The 22,284-nt window shown below is 40.3% G+C and overlaps 1 protein-coding gene across 3 annotated transcripts in view; it reads left to right on the forward strand.

The window, feature by feature from the left end:
* Positions 1-22,284, forward strand: part of MICU1 (mitochondrial calcium uptake 1) — a 168,791-nt gene that overhangs the window by 124,790 nt on the left and 21,717 nt on the right. For all 3 annotated transcript variants that reach the window (XM_081105258.1, XM_081105260.1, XM_081105259.1), the window contains 2 exons: positions 4,415-4,552; positions 17,843-17,951. In XM_081105258.1, coding sequence (XP_080961384.1) covers positions 4,415-4,552; positions 17,843-17,951 — 247 coding nt within the window. The remainder of the gene's footprint in view (positions 1-4,414; positions 4,553-17,842; positions 17,952-22,284) is intronic.

Consider the following 22,284-nt stretch of genomic DNA (forward strand, 5'->3'; position numbering starts at 1 on the left):
GCAGCCGTGGGCGAACTACGGCCCGCGGGCCGGATCCGGCCAGTTTGAAATGAATAAAACTAAAAAAAAAAAAGACCGTACCCTTTTATGTAATGATGTTTACTTTGAATTTATATTAGTTCACACAAACACTCCATCCATGCTTTTGTTCCGGCCCTCCGGTCCAGTTTAAGAACCCATTGTGGCCCTCGAGTCAAAAAGTTTGCCCACCCCTGCCATAGGGTGTTATAATGACTAAATGAAAGAAAATATGGATAAAGAACATGGCCCATAGTACATGCTCAGTAAATGTTTGCTGTTGTTAAAATGCAGTTCTTGTGTATTGCTCACTGACTGTCTCACCAGTGAGGAAACAAATTAAGGTGTCTATCAACTTATAAGCTAACTGAGGAAATGAAAACCAAAACAGAATTTCACTCTTGACTATATACTTATTACTTATTTTGTGACTCATCTGTAAATCTTATCTCCCTACTAGATGGTGAAGACCCTAAGAACAGAAACTGAATCATCTTTCCTTATCCCACAAGACTAACACAATGCTAGACCACTAGTAGACATTTGGGAAATGTTTGTTGATATGACCTTACTTAGCAATGTCTATGTCTGTGTATACATACCCCTCTTATGAGAACAGGATTATGTCTCACCACATAGGAATCTGACTTTCCTAGTAACTTTTATTTTCCAATAAATCCATGGGGAAATTTTACCATCTTAAAATCATTTTGTTTTCTAATTTGTTTCTGGGCCCATCTTTAGCCAGTTTATTATCTATGTATTTATAAGTATCATTAACACTGCAGCTGGCATTGAGATAACTTTCTGGTCTCTGTTTTTATATTAAAAATCTTAGTTTTCTGCCGAAACCGGTTTGGCTCAGTGGATAGAGCGTCGGCTTGCGGACTGAAGGGTCCCAGGTTCGATTCCGGTCAGGGGCATGTACCTGGGTTGCGGGCACATCCCCAGTAGGAGATGTGCAGGAGGCAGCTGATCGATGTTTCTCTCTCATCGATGTTTCTAACTCTCTATCTCTCTCCCTTCCTCTCTGTAAGAAATCAATAAAATATATTTAAAAAAAAAATCTTAGTTTTCTGATATTACTTAGATTAGCTGGAGGTCCTTTATACTTAACCTTTCCAGCTGCATATTTAAATACACCTAATAAATTTTCAGTAGCTTTATGTTAAGTAAGCATGTCTAATTAAGATATTCTATACTCTGTACATTTTTTTTCCAAGTTCTATTGATGTCCTAGCATTTGATTACCATTTGGGGGCAAACTTGAAATTCTTAAAGGCCTGAATACAGACTGAAGAACTGATAAGACTTTATATATGTATAATTAATCAAATATATAATAATTAGATTTTTTAAATATATTTTATTGATTTTTTTACAGAGAGGAAAGGAGAAGGTTAGAGAATTAGAAACATCGATGAGAGAGAAACATCAATCAGCTGCCTCCTGCACACTCACCACTGGGTATGTGCCCGCAACCAAGGTACATGCCCTTGACTGGAATCGAACCTGGGACCCTTGAGTCCACAGGCCAACGCTCTGTCCACTGAGCCAAACTGGTTAGGGATAATAATTAGATTTTAAATCTTCTCTGAGTAGCAAAGATAAAGATGGACCAAAGATTACTTATTACCAACAATATTACTCATGAATTAGAATAGAGTTTTAACATTGTTTTGGGGTTTTTTTGAGGATTTTTTTTAATTAAATCTTTATTGTTCAGATTATTACAGTTGTTCCTCTTTTTTCCCCCCATAGCTCCCCTCCACCCGGTTCCCACCCCACCCTTCGCCCTCACCCCCCCTCCTACTATCCTCATCCATAGGTGCACGATTATTGTCCAGTCTCTTCCCGCACCCCCCACACCCCTTTCCCCCCCGCAAGAATAGTCAGTTCACTTCCTTTCTATGCCCCTGATTCTATTATAATCACCAGTTTATTCTGTTCATCAGATTATTTACTCACTTGATTTTTAGATTCACTTGTTGATAGATGTGTATTTGTTGATCATAATTTGTATCTTTACCTTTTTCTTCTTCTTCCTCTTCTTAAAGGATACCTTTCAGCATTTCATATAATACTGGTTTGGTGGTGATGAACTCCTTTAGCTTTTTCTTATCTGTGAAGCTTTTTATCTAACCTTCAATTCTGAATGATATCTTTGCTGGGTAAAGTAATCTTGGTTGTAGGTTCTTGGCATTCATCACTTTGAATATTTCTTGCCACTCCCTTCTGGCCTGCATAGTTTCTGTTGAGAAATCAGCTGAGAGTCGTATGGGTACTCCCTTGTACGTAACTGATTGTCTTTCTCTTGCTGCTTTTAAAATTCTCTCTTTGTCTTTTGCTCTTGGCATTTTAATTATGATGTGTCTTGGTGTGGTCCTCTTTGGATTCCTTTTGTTTGGGGTTCTCTGCACTTCCCAGACTTGTAAGTCTATTTCTTTCATCAGGTAGAGGAAGTTTTCTGTCATTATTTCTTCAAATAGGTTTTCAATATCTTGCTCTCTCTCTTCTTCTGGCACCCCTATAATTCGGATGATGGTATGCTTGAAGCTGTCCCAGACGCTCCTTACGCTATCTTTGTATTTTTGGATTCTTTTTTCATTTTGCTTTTCTAGTTGGGTGTTTTTTGCTTCTTTGTATTTCAAATCTTTGACTTGATTCTTGCGATCCTCTAGTCTGCTATTGGAACTCTGCATAATATCCTTTATTTCAGTCAGTGTATGCTTAATTTCTAGTTGGTCCTTTATAATAACCTCGAGGGTATCACTAGATTTATTGAGGGTCTCACTACATTTATCGGCGGTTTCTAGAAAGTTCTTGAAAATCCTTAAAAGTGTGGTTTTGAACTCTATATCCAGTAGTTTGCTTTCCTCCATTTCTGTCATTTGTGTCCTGTTTCTTTGTCTCTGCATTTTTTATGTTTCCCTGTGTTGGTAGAGTGGCTTTGTGTGCTAGGTGTCCTATAGGGCCCAGTGGCTCAGCCTCGCCAATTACCTGAGGTGGACACTCTTGGTGCGCCCCTTTGTAGGCTTTATGCACAGTCTAGTTTTAGTTAAGCCTTGATTGTTGTGGGTATCACTGAGAGGAATTGACCTCCAGGCCAACTGGCTGTGAGAACCAGCTGTGTCTACAGTGGAAGAACTCCTGTGCTGAAGACACCCTTATAGGGCAAGACTTGCTTGAGTGGGGCTTTGGTGCTCACTGAGTCTGCCCCCTGAGTGTGTCCCTTATGAATCTGAGGAGTTGTAATCTGGATGGTCCCACTCTGACCACTAGGTACACTGGCTCTTGGATCTAAGGAGGTGCTAATCTAGCCTCTGCCTGAGGCTACCCAGCAGGAGCTACAGAGAGATCTGCAGATTCCCCTTCCTTGTTTGGGGTTTGGAGGAGCCCAAATGAGGCCCAGCTGTGAAGCAATGCAAGCTGCTGTGGGGCCTTGGGCCTTCTTTTGGATGTTCTGGGTCTGTCTGGTCAAGCTGCAGTTTGTTAGGCAATTTTCAGATAGCAAAGGGCCACGGCATTCATATGCAAAAGCCTCTGCTGCAGCTTGGGTGGGGCAGGGTCTCAGGGGAACAACAGGGCGGAGCAAACAGCTATGGCTGATCCTCAGCCCTGCCCTAGGGGGACTGCGTCTCAGTGTCCTGGTAATTGCTGCAAGTACCTCTGAGAGAAAGCTTCCCTCAAGTTCCGAGTCCTGCCCGCTGCCAGACAGTCCAGTTTCTCCCCATATGAGTCTAGGTCCCCAGAGACTCACCCGGAACTGGAGTTCAGAGCAGTCGGGGGCTTGTGGCTCCCTCCGGATTCAAAAAGACAGCCGCGTCCTTAGTCGCCAGCCCTTGCCGCGTGTGCTCGAGCCTCCGTACCTCTGCACTCCACCTCTGCAGCTCCTCTGAGTCTCAGTGTGCTTTTCTCTTTCCTTCCAGTTGTAGAATTTCCACTCGGCCCGCCTTCCTGTAGTTCTGGATGATGTTCGTTTTGTCTTTTAGTTGTATTTTTTAATTTGTTGTGGGAGGCAGCAATTTCCAGTGTTTACCTATGCCGCCATCTTGGTTTCTCCGAGTTTTAACATTGTTTTGATCTCTGCAAACATGCTCCTGACCTGTAAGGTATATGAGATGTCACAGCAGCTGTGCTTTATCTATGAGGAAATTGAGGCCAAGAGTAGCTGGGTTACTGTCCTGATTACATAAATGTTCAGTGGCAGAGTTGGAGAAGAACCCAGATCTTGTCTTTCTGATTAATTTTTTTAAATCTCGGTGAGAATTGTAGTTCAGAAATACAATCCTGGCCATCAACTATTTTCTGCCATCCAACACAGTTTATCATCCCACATTCCATATCAAAGTACTTTCTATTTGACCCAAGAACACTCTTTCTGTTTCCCTCTCAGTTTGAACGCCATGACCCTGTGGATGGGAGAATTACCGAGAGGCAATTCGGTGGCATGCTGCTGGCCTACAGTGGGGTGCAGTCCAAGAAGCTGACTGCTATGCAGAAGCAACTCAAGAAGCACTTCAAAGAGGGAAAGGTAGGTATCTTTGCCTAGAGGAAGAAAAAGATCCAAACCATGGAACATACGGTGTCATGGACCAAAGGTTACGACTAATTCGTCTCTGGTACCTGAAAAAATGAGCAGTGGATAAGAAGGGGAGAGCCCAGAATGACACTAGGTTTCTTATTTGGACAAAGGGTGACACCATGAACTGAGACAGAATTTAAAAAGAGAGGCTGGTTTATAGGGAAGATAGAGTTCAGTTGTAGCTATCTTGAGTGTAAGATACCTATAGACCAGTGGTTCTCAACCTGTGGGTTGCGACCCCTTTGGGGGTCGAACGACCCTTTCACAGGGGTCGCCTAAGACCATCCTGCATATCAGATATTTACATTATGATGCATAACAGTAGCAACATTACAGTTATGAAGTAGCAACAAAAATAATTTTATGGTTGGGGGTCACAACATGAGGAACTGTATTTAAAGGGCCAGAAGTTTGAGAACAGCTGCTATAGACATCCAAGTAGAGTGGGTTAGCAGGCAGTTGGATATTGAAATCTGTTTTAGAGGATGAGATAGATTTGGGAATCATCAACACACAATAAGAATTAAAGCAAGGAGAACAGATGAGATTATCCAAGGCAAGTATAATATAGAAAAGAACTGTGGGCCAAGAACAAAATCCAGTGGAACACTAACATTTAAGCAGCTCAGGAAGGAAACCTTGAGGAAATATTTACAGAAATACCTGGAGAAAGTAATGAAATCAAAGCCAAGAAAGTAGAGGATTCAGGAATTGAGGGGTCTACAGTGTTACATGTGTTGGAGATGGCCCAGTAATATAAGATGATACACATCCATTGGGCCCGGCCAGTGTGGCTCAGTGGTTGAGCATCAACCCATGCACCAAGAGGTCACCAGTTCAATTCCCAGTCAGGGTACTTGCCTGGGTTGTGTACTCCCATCAGGGATCATGTAGGAGGCAGCTGATCACTGTTTCTATCTCTTTCTCCCTCCCCTTCTCTCTAAACAAATAAAAACATATTTTTAAAAATCCATTGGTTTTGGTAAAATAGTAATAATTGGTGACCTTTGGGAGAGCTATTTCATTAGAGTGGTCTGTTAGAGGACATATTAGAATGAGAAGTAAGGACGTAGAGAAAGAGAAGAAAGAAAGGAAAAAGAGGGGAGTGGAAGCTCCTAAAAGGAAATAGCGTATGTTAAAAACTCTCAGGCAGTACATAAGTCTGCTTGGGCTGCTATAACAAAATACCACAGATGAGGTGGCTTAAACAACAGGAATTAACTTTTCTCACAGTCTGGAGGCTAGAAGTCCAGGATCAAGATGCTGGAAAATTGGGTTTCTAATGAGGGCTCTCTTTCCTGGCCTGTAGACACTTCTTCCTGCTGTGTCCTCACATGGCCTTTCCCTGGTGTTTGCACAGAGAGGCAAGGAGCAGGGGAGTGCTCACACTAGCTCTCTGATGTGTCTTATGAGAACATTAATCATTTCAGACCAGGGCTCCGCCCCTAGGACCTTATTTAACCTTAATTATTTACTTAGGGGCCCATCTCCTAATAAAACCACACTGAGGGATAGGGCTTCAATGTGTAAGTTTGGGGGGATACAAACATTCATTCCATAAAGGAAGGAAAGGCAAATCTGGCATGTGTAAGGAGCTGAAGAGGACTGTTGTGCTTGGAACCTACTAGCAATGGACTGCAATGCGGTCAGAGAGGGGGAAGAGAGCCAGAACATGCCGGATCTTACAGGCATGGAATGAGTTTGGATTTTATTCACAGTGCAATGGGAAGCTATTAAAGGTTTGTGAGCTGTGAAGTGGTATGGTTGTATGTATATTTAAAGAGTTGATTCTGACTGCTTTATGAAAAATAGTTTGAAAGGAAGCAAGCATAGAAGCAAAAAGACTGATACTAAGATTATTAGAGAATTCAGGAAGAGATGATTGAGACTACAGACCATGGATTTCTAGTGGCACTTATCAACCCCACTCTAATGCCTTTCAACTCTGGCTATGCCGAGAGCAAGAAGAGGCAGATGGTAGAACTGAGTCAGCATCTGGGGATTTGCCAGGGAGTGGGAAGGACACATTGAAGCAGAAATTAGTTAAGAGGTCAGACCCCTTAAAGATCTGAGACACACACGCAGAGCAATGCCAGCAAACCCATGTCTTCTCATTCTCAGCCCAATGCTCATTTCACTGGACAGTGGTTACCAATTTGGCCATGACCAGGAAACTGACCTGGCACTAAAATGTCCCATGAGATATTGCCAAGATAATGCAGTATGGGAGACATTTAGCTAGAAGACTTGAATTCAGGCCCTGCCTCAGAGGTTTCCATGGCCATTAGATAAATTGTTTAACCTCATTGGCCTCATGAACTTAGAAGCTTGTCCTAGATGTGCATTATAAGGGCACTGTGGCTTTAAAGGTTGAATAACTGAACATAAGAAATAGGATGGCTAGTACTATACTTGTCTGATTTCTTAGTTATTGGTTTTTGTGCAGGAAATCTTGTATGAATAGCATTGCCCCAAGTTGGTAGAAAGCACTTCTCATCACCCAGGCTTCTTCCTCCTTGTCTTGGATGGCAGGAAGCTGAAAGGACCTCTGACCAGGCTGTGACCTGCAACCGAGGGCAGCTGGGCTCTGAGAGAAAGTGTCAGCCTCTCTGAATTCATTCCAGCGTGTCCCTAGAGCAGGTGTTCCCTCGGCTGGAGGGAAAGACTCATCATTAATGGAAAGTGACAGATGACAGTACATATTCCAGCTCAGATCTGATGGAAATTATAATTTCAGAAAATCGATTGCAAATGTTTAGGTGGATTTTTAGTGCTGGTCCTGGAAGCATAGTGTTTGCATTAGGAAACACTCCTTTCTTTTAACCAGACTTATTTTTAAGTTTGTTCAGACATTGACTTGGTCTTATAATTATCTATCAGGATAAGCTAATTCATGTTTTATTGTAAATTTATAAATTTATACTTAAGAGCAATAAATTGGGTGCTGGAGACATCTCCCTTGAAGGAATAGAGAATTTAGCTTTGGCAGGATAAGTTAATTTAGGACTTGAAGACCTTTCAAAAGAGCTCTGAATTGAGAGGATACATTTTTGTCAGATGGTAAAAATTTGGGGTGCTGCCCTAACCGGTTTGGCTCAGTGGATAGAGCGTCGGCCTGCAGACTCAAGGGTCCCAGGTTCGATTCCGGTCAAGGGCATGTACCTTGGTTGTGGGCATATCCCCAGTAGGGGGTGTGCAGGAGGTAGCTGATCGATGTTTCTCGCTCATCGATGTTTCTGACTCTCTATCCCTCTCCCTTCCTCTCTGTAAAAAAACAATAAAGTATATTTAAAAAAAAAATTGGGGGTGCTAAATTACTTCTGGCCCAGAATTCCAGCCTGCTCTAGCAAGAATGAGATTGAATGTCCTTTCATGTTGGTTAAATAGTTGAGAACATAGTAATTAAGTAAAATGAGAGTGAATGAAGGACCTTTGGTCCTGTAGTTACCAGTCCATCTCTCTGGGACCATTTCCCATTAGAGGGGAATCACCATCTTTTCTAATTACTTTTTTGTTTCACTTTAGATAAATTGTTACCATGAAAATGTGAGTTTTCATTTGGCTTATGTTAATTTTTGTGTGGGGGGAGGAAGAGGGGAGGTTCTGTACAAAATATCAAACCAGACCTAAAAGATTGAACGTCCTAGTGGTGTATTAAATAAATCTACACTGATAAAAGACAAACATGCAAATTGACCATACCTTCGCTACGCCTTAAGCCACACCCACCAGCCAATCAGAGTGACTATATGTAAATTAACCCAACCAAGATGGTGGCCGGCAGCCACGGAACTGGAGCAAGGAGGAGGCTTGCTTGCTCCAGTGTTGGAGGAAGCCAACCTTCCCCGCCTGCCGCAGCCAGCTCTGAGCTCCACTGAAAGCAACAAAGTTTCAATTATAGAAGCTAAACAAACCCCAGATACCTGCTTTCAGCCAGCCATGGCCATGGAGCTGGAGTGAGCAGGAGCCGGCTCTGAGCAGGAGTGGGTTGCCCTGGCGATGGAGGAAGCCAAGCTTTCCGCAGGCCTCCACTAAAGGCAACAAAGTTTCAATTATAGAAGGTAAATAAATCCCAGAGTAAAAAGAAAAAAAGAGAGGCTAGGAGCTTACATCACCAGGGGGCTTGGCCAGCCTGCAAACGGCCCTCAGCCCCTCACCCAGACTGGCCAGGCACCCCAGTGGGGTCACAACATGAGGAACTGTATTTAAAGAGCCAGAAGGTTGAGAACCACCGCTTTAGAGAAAGAGTATGGAGAAATAGAGCTGCCACAGATCTGGAAGAGGAAGTGTTGGTTTCCAGCTGACTCTGGGCGGGTCATCTCTTTCTCTGTGTCTATATTTTCAAAGGCAAAATGAGCTACGAAGGCTGCTAGAAACACAGTAAAAGAAAAATGGCTGTGAAGCACTGCAAGGTCATTCATTATTGTACAGATACTAGAGGCCTGGTGCACAAAAATTTGTGCACTCGGGGGGGGTCCCTCAGCCCAGCCTATGCCCTCTTGCAGTGTGGGACCCCTCGGAGGACCCTCACCCCATGGAGGTTTGGCCAGCCTGGGTGAGGGGCTGATGCCTGGGAAATTTACTGTTCATACCCTTGAGTAACCACCATGTTTCTTATTTAACAGAGTTTTCTTTTCTTTTCTTTTCTTTTTCTATTTTTAATGGGAGAACATGTTTTGTTTGAGCTTTCTTTTAAAAATGAATCCCTATCCTCTACTAGATTTTCCCTATTCCCCTCAATATTCTTTTTCCTGTGAATTCTTCTAGGCCAAATCTGACAGCTCCAAAATTTCCTTTTTGTCCTCTAAATTGTTGTATTCCCCTCATTAAAAGACAGTTTCTGAGACTTTACAAATTTAATTAATAGTGTTGGTTTTTCTATGCTCAAGAGTACAGAAGCTGCAAACTTTAATAATTTAGCAAATTGTCCTGGCCAGTGTGACTTAGTTGGTTGAGCATTGTCCCATGCACTAAAGGGTCACCAGTTCGATTCCTAGTCAGGGCATATACCCAGGTTTTGGGCTCGATCCCCCATAGGGTGTGTGCAAAACCAATCAATGTTTCTCTCTCTCCTCCCTTCTTATCTCTCTTTTTTTAAAAATCAATAAAAACATGTTTTTAAAAAAGACCTACTCTCTTTTAGAAACCCAGGCCTGTGCCCTGACTGGGAACCAAACCAGCCATGAGCCCGGCTTCTGGCTGAGCAGTGCTCCCCCTGTGGGAGCACACTGACCACCACGGGGCAGCTCCTGCATTGAGCGGGATCAGGCCAAAACCAGCTCTCCAACATCCCCGGAGAGGTCCTGGATTACAAGAGGGCACAGGCCAGGCCAAGGGACCCCACTGGTGCACAATCGGGATCGGGGAGGGACACAGGAGGTTGGCCAGCCAGGGAGGGACCACGGAAGGCTCCAGGGTGTGTCCAGCCTGCCTCACTCAGTCCCAATCGGCAAGACCCCAGCAGCAAGCTGAGCTACCGATCAGAGCATCTGCCCCCTGGTGGTCAGTGCATGTCATAGCGAGCGGTTGAGTGGCCTAAGCATATCATTAGCATATTATGCTTTGATTGGTTGAATGGACGACCAGATGACTGGACACTTAGCATATTAGGCTTGTGTTATATAGGATTATAATAAAACAAATTATTAATTTCATGCTATCTGTGGATAATATTCACATGGGCTCTCCTATTCACTTACTCTGGCAGATGTTTAAGGGTTGAGCCACATGTGGTCATCAGATCAATGTAAGCACTTAACTCAGGTGATGGATTAATTAATTCCTGGCAGATGAATTTGCTATGACCAATGAAAAGACAAGGCGAGGGAATCCATCCATTACACTGTGTTTATACTCATCCATGGCCTATCAGCACTAAATATCTGCTTTTATAGCTGACTCCAGGTGAAGCCAAATTTTCCTTACCCCATCTTCTCATCTATTGCAACTGCTTTTTATTTCCTAAAATGCTTTATTGATGTACAATTTATATACCAAAAAATTAACCCGTTTTAAGTGTACAGTTCAATGATGTTTAGTAAATTTACAGATTTATGCAATTGTCACTGCAACCCAGTTTTAGAACATTCCCATCACTTCAAAAATATCTCTCATACCAGTTTACAGTCAATCCCTATTTCCACTCTAGCCACTGACAACCATAAATCTTTTTTTTATCTTTATAGATTTGACTTTTCTGGACATTTCATATAAATGTTTTCATATAATAATGTAGTCTTTTGTGTCTGGCTTCTTTTACTTACATTTTTGAGGTTTATTCATGTTGCTGATATTAATAGTTTGTTACTTTTTTGTTGCTGTATAGTAAGTAGTATTCTATTGTATGTATATACTGCATTTTATTTATCCATTCACCAGTTTATGAACATTTGAATTGTTTCCAGTTTGGGGTTATTATAAGTAATATCTTTTTGAACATTTGCATACAAGTCGTTATGTAAACCTGTGTTTTTATTTCTCTTAAGAAGATTCCTAGGAGTGGAATGGCTGGGTTGTATGGTAAAATTATATTTAAATTTTTTTTAAGAAATTGTCAAACTGTTGTTCAAAGTAGCTGTACCATGTTACATTTCCACAGCAGTGTGTGAGAGTTCCAGTTTCTCCACATGCTCACAAAAAGTTGTTACTATCTTTATTTTTAAGATTTTTCTTAATTTTTTTATTGATTTTTTTAAAAATATATTTTATTGATTTTTTTACAGAGAAGAAGGGAGAGGGATAGAGAGTTAGAAACATCGATGAGAGAGAAACATCGATCAGCTGCCTCCTGCACACCCCCAGTGAGGATGTGCCCACAACCAAGGTACATGCCCTTGACCGGAATTGAACCTGGGACCCTTGAGTCCGCAGGCCGATGCTCTATCCACTGAGCCAAACCGGTTCGGCTATTAATTGATTTTTAGAGAGAAAGAGAAACATCAATTTGTTGTTCCACTTATGGATGCATTAATTGGTTGATTCTTGTATGTACCCTGACCAGGGATCAAACCTGAAACCTTGGCATATCAGGATGATGCTCTGATCAACTGAGCTACCTGGCCAGGGCCATTGCTGTCTTTTTAATAGGTGTGTGGTGGTGTCTCATTGTGTTTTAATTTGCATTTCCCTAATGACTGATGATTCTGAACATCATTTCATGTGCTCATTAGACATTCATATATCTTTTTGGTAAGAAGTCTATTCAAATCTTTCTTTAATTGGGTTATTATTACCATCTCATTGGGTTGTAACAGATCTTTACATAATTCTGGATACAAGTCCTTTATCAGATATATGATTTTTAAATATTTTCTCCTGGTCTATGATTTGTCTCTTTTCTTAGTGTTTTGAATCACAAAGTTTTTTGGTTGTTTTTTTTTATATATGTTTTTATTGATTTCACAGAGAGAAAGGGAGAGGGAGAGAGAGATAGAAAACATCAATAATAGAGAATGCCCCCTATTGAAGATTGAGCCCAGAACCCAAGCCTGTGCCCTGACTGGGAACCAAACCATGACTTCCTGGTTATGGGTCGATGTTCAACCACTGAGCAACACCAGCCAGGCAGGCGAATCACTTTCAGCATTGGGTCCAGGGGTGCTTTCAGGCCCGCACATAGCATCTTTGCTTATTCACATAATAACTGCCTTCAAAATGGCTGTCACTGGCTAACTGCTTTTCGTTTATCTAAATCAACAGTTTTTCTACCTCTTTAATTGTCTGTAATCATTGTTTCTTTCACACCCTTAGCAACCTTAGCACTCTTGATGGCCTCTTTATGTTTTAAAACTGTGCTAATGGTTAATTTTGCCAGCAACAAAAGCATTCTGTCCTTTGTTGCATGAGAGATGCTTTTTGTCATGCTGAGGTATTAGCTTGAAAGAGGTGTCAGACATTTGTTCTGTGAATAACTTGGCTGATAACCACATTGTTCGAGATGGGAGACATTCAAGGTTTGACTGTAATGTGATTTGTAGGCCACCATTTTTCTAAATTATCAAATGAATAGTCACTCAATTCAGATTGTCCTAGCTGTCGGTCCTCAAATGATTCTCAGCATAAGCACTCTGGTCTTGAGCTGTATTTTTTAATGTTTCATGATAAATAAATCAACAAACATTAAAGGTTGTCAGAATAGGGAGCATTTTCGCTGTCATGCCTTTTCTGTTTTTGGAATTTTATGTTAACCTATTGGCCTTATAAAACCCTTTCAATAACTCAGGTCCCTATTGTCCCCCTGCCATAAAAATCCACACCTTAATAAGAAAAGTAAAAAACCTTTAGCAAGCCTTTTTTAAAATATACATAACAAAGTTTACCATTAAGTGTACAATTCAGTGGCATTAAGTACATTCACACTGTTGTACAGCCATCACCACCATCCATCTCCAGAACTCCCTTTATCTTCTCAGACTGAAACTCTATACTCATCTATAATAATAAAAGCGTAATATGCTAATTAGACCAGACAGCTGAATGACCTTCCGGATGAAGCCGGGACTCTGAGGGCCAAGGCAAGCCACTGTGGCTGTGAGGGCTAAGCCCCTTGCACAAATTTCGTGCATCGGGCCTCTAGTTAAACAATAATTCCATATTTTCCCCTCTCCTGAGCCCCTGGCAACCACCATTCTATTCCTGTCTCTGTAAATTTAACTACACTAAATACCTCCCATATTTGGAATCATACAACATTTGATCTTTTGTAATTGGCTTATTTCACTTGGCATAATGTCTTCAAGGTTCATCCATGTTACATAGCATGTGTCAAAATGTCATTTTTTGACTGAATAATATTTTATTATATCAAGTTTTTTATCCATTCATCTATTGATGGACACTTGGGTTGTTTTCAACTCTGCATATCTTTTGATGAAGGGAGGAGAAGATGGTATTAGTGTATCCATCCACTAGCAGCTGATATTGTAGAACCTGTAATTCTCCATAAGGTCGATTCTAGCCTAGTGCTTACCTTAGCATACTGTGGCATTCATAGAAGGAATGAGCCCTACGTCTGGATGCTCTAAGTCAGTGGTCACCAACCTTTCAGACCTCATGGACTACCGGTGGTCCGCGGACCACCAGTTGGCAACCACTGCTCTAAGTCAAGGCCAAGAAAATGACCTCAAGTTATGGAAAAATTATTTAGTATAGACCTTCCATTTCACTGCCAAATATTATGGAGCTTGGTACAGAGTAGGTATTCCATACATGTTTGAATAAATGCTTTATCCACACTATTGTTCATAATTGCCCAAAACTAGAAACAGCCCAAATAGGATGGATAAATTGTGGTATGTTTACACAATGGAATAGTCATAGCAATAAAAATTAATGAACACCCTAGCTGGCTTGGCTCAGTGGATAGAGCGTCAGCCTGTGGACTAAGGGGTCCCAGGTTCAATTCTGGCCAAGGGCACATGCCTGGGTTGCGGGCTCGATCCCCAGTGGGGGGCATGCAGGAGGCAGCTGATCAATGATTCTTTCATCATTGATGTTTCTGACTCTCTCTCTCCTTCTCCCTTCCTCTCTGAAATCAATAAAAATATATTTAAAAAGAAATTAATGAACTACATATATACACAAAAATATGGACAAATCTTAAAGAGAAAAGCCATGTATGCTATAATCATGTGCCACTAAACAACAGGGATATGTTCTGAGAAATGCGTAGTTAGGCAATTCATCATTGTGCGAACATTATGGAGTGTACTTACACAAACTTATAGCCTGCTGCACAGCTAGGTTATATGTTATGTAGTCTGTTGCTCCTAGCCTAACCTGTTATGTACTGAACTAGAGACCCAGTGCATGAATTCATTACCCTGGCTGGTAATCAAGGCCTATCTGGGGGCCGGCCAGTCACGTTGAGGAACCCTGGGAGGTTGGCTGGCCTGCCCCCTGATTGAGGTCCAGAGGGAGGGACTGTGGGAAGTTGGCCAGCCAGCCAAGGAGGGGGGCTGAGGGAAGGGGCCGCAGGAGGTTGGCTGTGGGAGCACACTGACCACCAGGGGTAACTCCTGCATTGAGCGTCTGCCCCCTGGTGGTCAGTGCACATCATAGCAACTGGTCGACAGATTGTTCCAGTCATTCCAGTCATTCGATCGTAACAGTTGCTTAGGCTTTTATATATATAGACTAGAGGCCCGGTGCACAAAAAATTGTGCACTCGGGGGTAGGGAGTCCCTCAGCCCAGCCTGTGCCCTCTCGCAGCCTGGGACCCCTCGGGGGTGACCACTTGCTGGCTTAGGCCTGCTCCCCGAGGGATTGGGCCTAAGATGGCAATCAGACATCCCTCTGGCAGCCCGGCAGCCCTCGGGGGATGCCCACTTGCCAGCAGGGAGCAGACCTAAGCTGCAGTCGGACATCCTTAGCGCTGCTGAGGAGGCAGGAGAGGCTCCCACCACCACCGCTGTACTGGCAGCCATCAGCCTGACTTGTGGCTGAGCAGAGCTCCCGGCTGTGAGAGCAACTGACCACCAGAGGGCAGCTCCTGCATTGAGCGTCTGCCCCCTGGTGGTCAGTGTGTGTCATAGTGACCAGTCATTCCCAGTCTTTCTGCTGTTAGGGTCAGTTTGCCTATTACCCTTTTACTATATAGGATAGAGGCCTGGTGCATGGGTGGGGGCTGGCTGGTTTGCCCTGAAGGGTGATCCGGATCAGGGTGGGGGTCCCGCTTGGGTGCCTGGCCAGCCTGGATGAGGGGATGATGGCTGTTTGCAGCTGGTCACGTCCCCTTCAGGGTGGGGGTCCCCACTGGGGTGCCTGGCCAGTCTGGGTGAGGGGCTGAGGGCCGTTTTCAGGCTGGCGGGCGACTGAAGCTCCCAGCCTCTTTTTTTTTTTTTTATTCTGGGATTTATTTACCTTTTATAGCTGTCACTAGAGCTGAGAGCCGGCTCCAGCTCTGAGGCTGTGGCTGGCTGAAAGAAGGTATCTGGGTTTGTTTAGCTTCTATAATTGAAACTCTGTTGCCATCACTGGCGCTCTAAGCTCTGAGCCCGCTGGCAGCTGAAAGCAGGTTTCTGGGTTTGTTTAGCTTCTATAATTGCAACATTGTTGCATCTGGAGCTCAGAGCTGGGCTGCGGCAGGCAGGGAACCTTGGCTTCCTCCGTCACTGGAGCAACCAAGCCTCATGTTCGCTTCAGCTGCGTGGCTGCCGGCCGCCATCTTGGTTGGCAGTTAATTTGCATATCTTGCTGATTAGCCAATGGGAAGGGTAGTGAAGTTATGGTTAATTACCATGTTTCTCTATTATTAGATAGGATACTGTAGGCAATTGTAGTACAATGGTAAGTATTTGTGTATCAAAATATATCTAACTACAGAAACACATAGTATGTGCTATGCTTTCATACAACTGACAGTTGGCAGCCCAGTAGGTTTGTTTACACCAGCATCACCACAAACGTGAGTAATGCATAGCACTATGGTGTTACCAAGGCTACATGGGATAGGAATTTTTCAGCTCCATTGTAATGTTATGGGACCATTGTCATATATACAGTCATTGTTGACTGAAACATCATTATGCGGTCCCTGACTGTAGAATACATACTTCATGATTCATTTATAAAGTTCAGAAAAGACATAACTAAACTCTTGCTTCTGTTTAAAATGCATTAATGGATAACATATAGTGCTATTTTTTAAAGACAATGAAATATAGCCCCTAAAAATCAGAAAAATGATTACCACTGAGAAGAGAAGAGGCTTATGGTTGGGAAGGGCCATGTTGGTGAGACAGAGGGAGGCTTCTTCTGGGATGCTGATAAGAGTCTGTTCCTTGACCTGAATAGAAGTTTTATGGATGTTCATTTTACAACAGTTGCACATTTATGTTTTTCTGTACCTTTTTTTTAAAGATACATTTTTACTGATTTTTTTATAGAGAGAGGAAGGGAAAAAGAAAGAAACGTCGATTGGTTGCCTCCCACACACACCCTGACCTGGGATTAAACCCAAAACCTGGGTATGTGCCCTGACCAGGAATCAAACTGGTGATCTTCCAGTGCATGGGACAATGTTCAACCAACTAAACCCTACCGGCCAAGGCTGTGCCTTTATATATGGTCATCATATTCCACAAGAAAAAGTTTAAATTCTTTGATTCTTGGGGAATAAACTATAAAAGATCATGTGATAGAATTATACATTCAGTAGTTTACTTCTTCGTTTGATTGATAAAATAAGAAAGATAACATTGACCCAGTTTGGAGAATACTAGCAAAGTACTATGGATTGTCTATCTTAAGGTTTCCTTATTACTGAGATACCATTGTGGACTCCGGACTCTGTAGTTTGGGGAAATGGAAATTGGAAGAGCAGCAGCGCTAAGTGGAAGCCACTCAACATTTGCAATCCATTAAGGACCTGATTTTTCATTAAAAGGCGTTGATCTCAATGTCTCTTCAGTGTTAATTACTTCTTAGAAATTGTATTCATTCCATCACAACTTGATGTGTGCGAAGTGGGAAATGGAAAATAGGACAAATCTTCCTCCCTGTAAGGGAATTCCCTGTAGCCCCTATTTATGTAACTACTCTCTCTTGAGCCTTCATAGAACATAGAATTTGAGGTCAACAAATCTTTGACTGGCTTTTGAAAAGAATTTCTTCATTCACAGAATTTCATCAGATTAAAATTAAGTGGCAAATTGCTTTATCCGTAGCTTTTAAATTGAGATAATGAACAGCTTCCCAAGTCCTTGGGTTCTACATTCTGAAACCGTTCCAGTGTATATCACTGATTTGAGGTGATTCTTTAATTAGCTTAAGCTTCAAAAAGCTTAGTTAGCCTTGTAAGTAGATTATTTAAATCGAAGTCCTGACTCTGGTCTTAAGATGTATGACAGATCAAGTGGCTACAGCTCATTTAGGAAATACCAAAATAGATGATTGTGACTAACTTCAAGGCCCAGTTTGAAATATTTTCTTTATTTTTTTTGAAATATTTTCATTAAAGATATCCAGCCACCACTGTAACAGTGAAAGCAATCTTGTCATATTTTACATGTGAGAGGAAAGCAATTAGCCAGCTTTTTTTCCTCTGAGTAAAATTCTAGAGTTTTATTCCCCGGTTGTGTTCAAATTTGACATTCCTTGACTAATTTATTCAGTCTCTGTTCTAGACATAGCATAGCATACATTTCTGGTTGATAGACATGAATAACAGCCTAGTTTCTGCATTTTATGCAGCTTTTTGTTCGAGGTTCCTGCCTTACTTTGCTCTCTCTCTTCTTCCAGGGTCTGACATTTCAGGAAGTGGAGAACTTCTTTACTTTCCTAAAGAATATTAATGATGTGGACACTGCATTGAGCTTTTACCACATGGCTGGGGCATCTCTTGATAAAGGTAATTAAACCCAAAAGTTTTTTTCTGTTTTGTTGACATCCTATCCCTGAGTTTCACCTTGAGAGGCCAAGCTCAGCAAATATATTTTCTTGTGCTAAAGACTAAAGTCAAGGCAGTATAGGGGAATAAATGGTGATGGAAGGAGACCTGACTTGAGGTGGTGAACACACAATACAGAGTACAGGTGATGTGCTGTGGAATTGTGCACCTGAAACCTGTATAATTTTGTGAACCAGTGTCACCCCAATAAATTCAGTAAATATAGGGTGGGGTGAGGTTACATTTTTTAAAAATTATAGTCAAGACAGGTACCCATCTTTAAATGATTAGCCTTAGAAGTAGTCATCTAAGCTGAGGTACAGTGCATGAAACTTCTGAACTTCTCCATCGGAGCCAGAGATTACATATATAATGTGAAACTAAAATCACTCTTCTTTTTTTTTTCTTTTTTTTAATATATTTTATTGATTTTTTACAGAGAGGAAGGGAGAAGGATAGAGAGTCAGAAACATCAATAAGAGAGAAACATTGATCAGCTGCCTCTTGCACACACCCCCACTGGGGATGTGCCTGCAACCAAGGCACATGCCCTTGACCGGAATCGAACCTGGGACCTTTCAGTCCGCAGGCCGACGCTCTATCCACTGAGCCAAACCGGTTAGGGCAATCACTCTTCTTTTTAATTCATTCTTTGGTGAGAAGGAATGGCTTGATTTATATCTTGTATTAAAGTTTGTTGGGTTGTTGTTTTTTTTTAAAGGGTAAAATTATTACTCTGAAAATAGCACCACCTATGGGCTTTATACAAATTCAGTTCCAGTTTGTACAGGCAGTGAGAGAGAGCTGGAGGAATTGAAAATACAATTTTCTTCCAATATTTTATGATGAAAATTTTCAGACATTTAGAAAAGTTGAAATAATTATTGGAAGAACATCCATATATATGGCTCAATTAACATTTTGCTGTACTAGTATTTCCCTGATAGTCCTCTATCAGTCTCTTAATTTTTTTGGTGCATTCAAATTAATACAGACTTAAGCACATTCACTCCTGAATACTTCACCATAAATACTAACTGAAGTTCAGTATTCGTTTAAAGTTCCCTTGTGCTCCTTCAGAGTCAATTCTTCCTCCACTCACCAAGAAGCAACCTTAATTCTGTGCATTTCCCCACCATAGTTTAATTTTGTTTATTCTAGAACCTCATAAAAATGGAATTATACAGTGTACACTCTTTAAAGTTTTTCTTAGCCTATTTTTGAGATCCATTCATATTGTTGCATGTACAATAGTTTTTTCCTTTTTTATGAATAGTAATCCATTTTATGAATACTCCACAATTTACCTTTTGTTGGACATATTGGCTGTTTCCAGTTATTGGCTATCTTGAATAAAGCTGCTATAAACAGCCTTCTGTTAGTCTTTATGAGAATACGTATTTTCATTTCTCTTGGATAAATACCCAAGAGAATTGTTGGGTACAAGAGAAATGAATATTTCTTTATAAAAAAACTATGAGACTTTTTTTCACAGTGTATCTGTTTACACTCTCACCAACAATGTGCAGCAGTTCAAGTTGTTCCACGTTCTTGTTAATAATTGGTTAACAACAGTCTTTTTTAATTTAAGTGATTTTAGAGTTTATATAAAGGTAACTCGTTGTTTTAATTTGTATTTCCCTGATGACTTCTGCTGTTAAGCAACTTTTTGTGTTAGTATTCATATAACTTTTTGGTGAAGTGTCTGTTCAAATCTTTTGCCCATTTTTATTAGATTGCTTGTCTTATTATTTAATTGTGGAAGATCTTGATATATTTTAGATGCAAGTCCTATATTAAATCTATATTTTGTGACTGTTTTTCTAGCCTGTGGCTTGCCTATTCACTTTCTGAGTGGTGTATTTTGATTAACAGAAGCTTTTTTTTTTATTTTGATAAAGTGTAATTCATTCAATTTAATTTTTTTATTATTATTTTCTGGTCCTAATAACCCTTTACCACCAAACTATGAAGAGCATTAGTGTTTTAATTCTTATTTTTTATATATGATCCATCTCTAATTTCTATATATTGTGTGAAGTAAAAGTCAAGATTTTTTTTTGCATAGATATCCAGTAGTACCAGCACCATTTGTCAAAAAGGCCCTCCATCTGTTTGCTTTGGCACCTTTATCAAAAATCAAATGACCTTTTAACTATATTAGTAAATCTATTTTATAGCTCTCTATTCTGTTACATTTATCTATATGTCTTTCTTTATGCCCAGGTTCACTATCTTGATCACTGTAGCTTTATAGAAAGTCTTAAAGTAGTAGAAGGTATTATAAATCCTCCCAACTTGATTCTTCTTTTTAAGATTACTTTACATATTTTAGTTTCTTTGTATTTCCATATAAATATTAGAAATAGCTTGTCTCTTTCTATGTAAAAAAGAGGTGGGACTTATGATTACAATAACATTTAATATGTAGATTAATTTGGAGTGAACTGACATCTTAGTGATCATGAGTCTTCCTTCATGAGCATATTCTATCTCTCCATTATTTTAGGTCTTCTCTCAGCAGTAGTTTTTTAAATACACAAGTCTTGCACATATTTTTTAAATGTATGCATAAATATTTTATGTTTTGATGCTATTATAAATGGAATATTCATTTCATTTCCCAACTGTTTGCTGTTGCTATTAAAATACAATTGATTTTTCTATATTGAGCTTGTATTCTGCAGCTTGCTAAATTTGATTATTCTCCTCGTTGTTTTGTGAATTCCTTAGGTTTTTCTATGTAAGAAATCTGCAAACAGTTTCACCTCTCCTTTTTTTATATTAATCCCTTCTTTTCAATCACCAGTAAAATGTTGAATACAAGTGGTGAGAGTGGTCATCCTTGGTTCTGCCTGATTTTAGATGTAAAGCATTCAATACGTAACCATTAAGTTGGATATTAGACTGTTCGTAGATGCCCATTATCAAATTAAGAAAAATCTTTTTCTTCCTAATTTAAAAAGGATTTGTATCAAATGTGTTGAATCTTGTCAAATACTTTATATATACACCTGTATAAAATCTTTATTTTCTTAATACGGTAGATTATATTATCTCTTATTGTCCTGAATGAAACCCAACTTTGTAATGATGTATTAGGCTTTTTATATATTGGTAGATATGATTTGCTATCATTTTGTTAAGTATTGAGGGATATTGGCATATAATTTTCTCTTTTGTAATGTCTTCAGGTTTTGTATGAGTATACTATCCTCATAAACTGTACTGGGGAGAATTTTCTTCCTTATTTTCAGGTGGACTTCCCCCAAGGGGTCCTGGACTGTGACCTCCCACTCCCCCGCCCCCCGGGCACAAATTTCATGCACCATGCCCTCTAGTAAAAAAATGAAAGTACATTTTTTAATTTCCAAATATTTTGTTTTTTCTAGATATAGTGTTTTTTATTTCTAATTTAATTTCATTGTAGTCAGGGAATCCTATATAATAAAAGGCTAATATGCAAATCGACTGAAGGGTGAAATATTTCTATCACATGTATTTATACTTATACATGCACATCTTTATTTACATCTACATGTACTAGTATACACCAAGTGTTTTATTATGTACTTTTAAAAAAATCTCCAAAACATAATTTCAAATATTTTCATAATTTCTACCCTAGATATGATGCACCATAGTTTAACAATTGCTCTCTTTCTTACAATTACATTTTCCTATTGTTAACATTATAAACAATGCTGCAATGTAGCTTTGGGCATAGTTTTTCACAATTTTGTCAGTGTAATTCAATATATTTTATAACAGCTTATTAAGACTAAAATATCTCATCAAAATATCAAAAAAGTAGTAGTTGGTTTCCTTGTTTATTTGTTTAAAATAATACCACCTCTGACCTTTGTAGAATCCTTTGAAAAAACTGGATGATGACGTGGAAGTTATATGTGTGTGTGTAGTTCCTCAAGGCCTTTTCTCCAGAATAGATTTGGTTATATTGCTCTATTTTTTTAAAATATGTTTTTATTGATTTCTAGAGAGAGAGAAAGGGAAAGGGAGAGAGAGATAGAAACATCAATGAGATAGAAACATCGATCAGCTGCCTCCTGCCCTGGGGATGGAACCTACAAACTGGACATGTGACCTGACTGGGAATCAAACAGGTGACCTCTTGATTCCTGGGTCGACGCTCAACCACTGAGCACACCAGTCAAGCTATATTGCTCTATTTCACAAAACAGATTTGACAGCATTTGCAGACGCAAAGATACCAGATTTAATCACTTATTGTAAAAGTAAAATTAATAAGCTCCTCTTTTATATGCATACCTTT

This window comes from Myotis nattereri, assembly GCF_964212035.1.
Source record: "Myotis nattereri genome assembly, chromosome: 13".
NCBI classification, from domain to species: domain Eukaryota; kingdom Metazoa; phylum Chordata; class Mammalia; order Chiroptera; family Vespertilionidae; genus Myotis; species Myotis nattereri.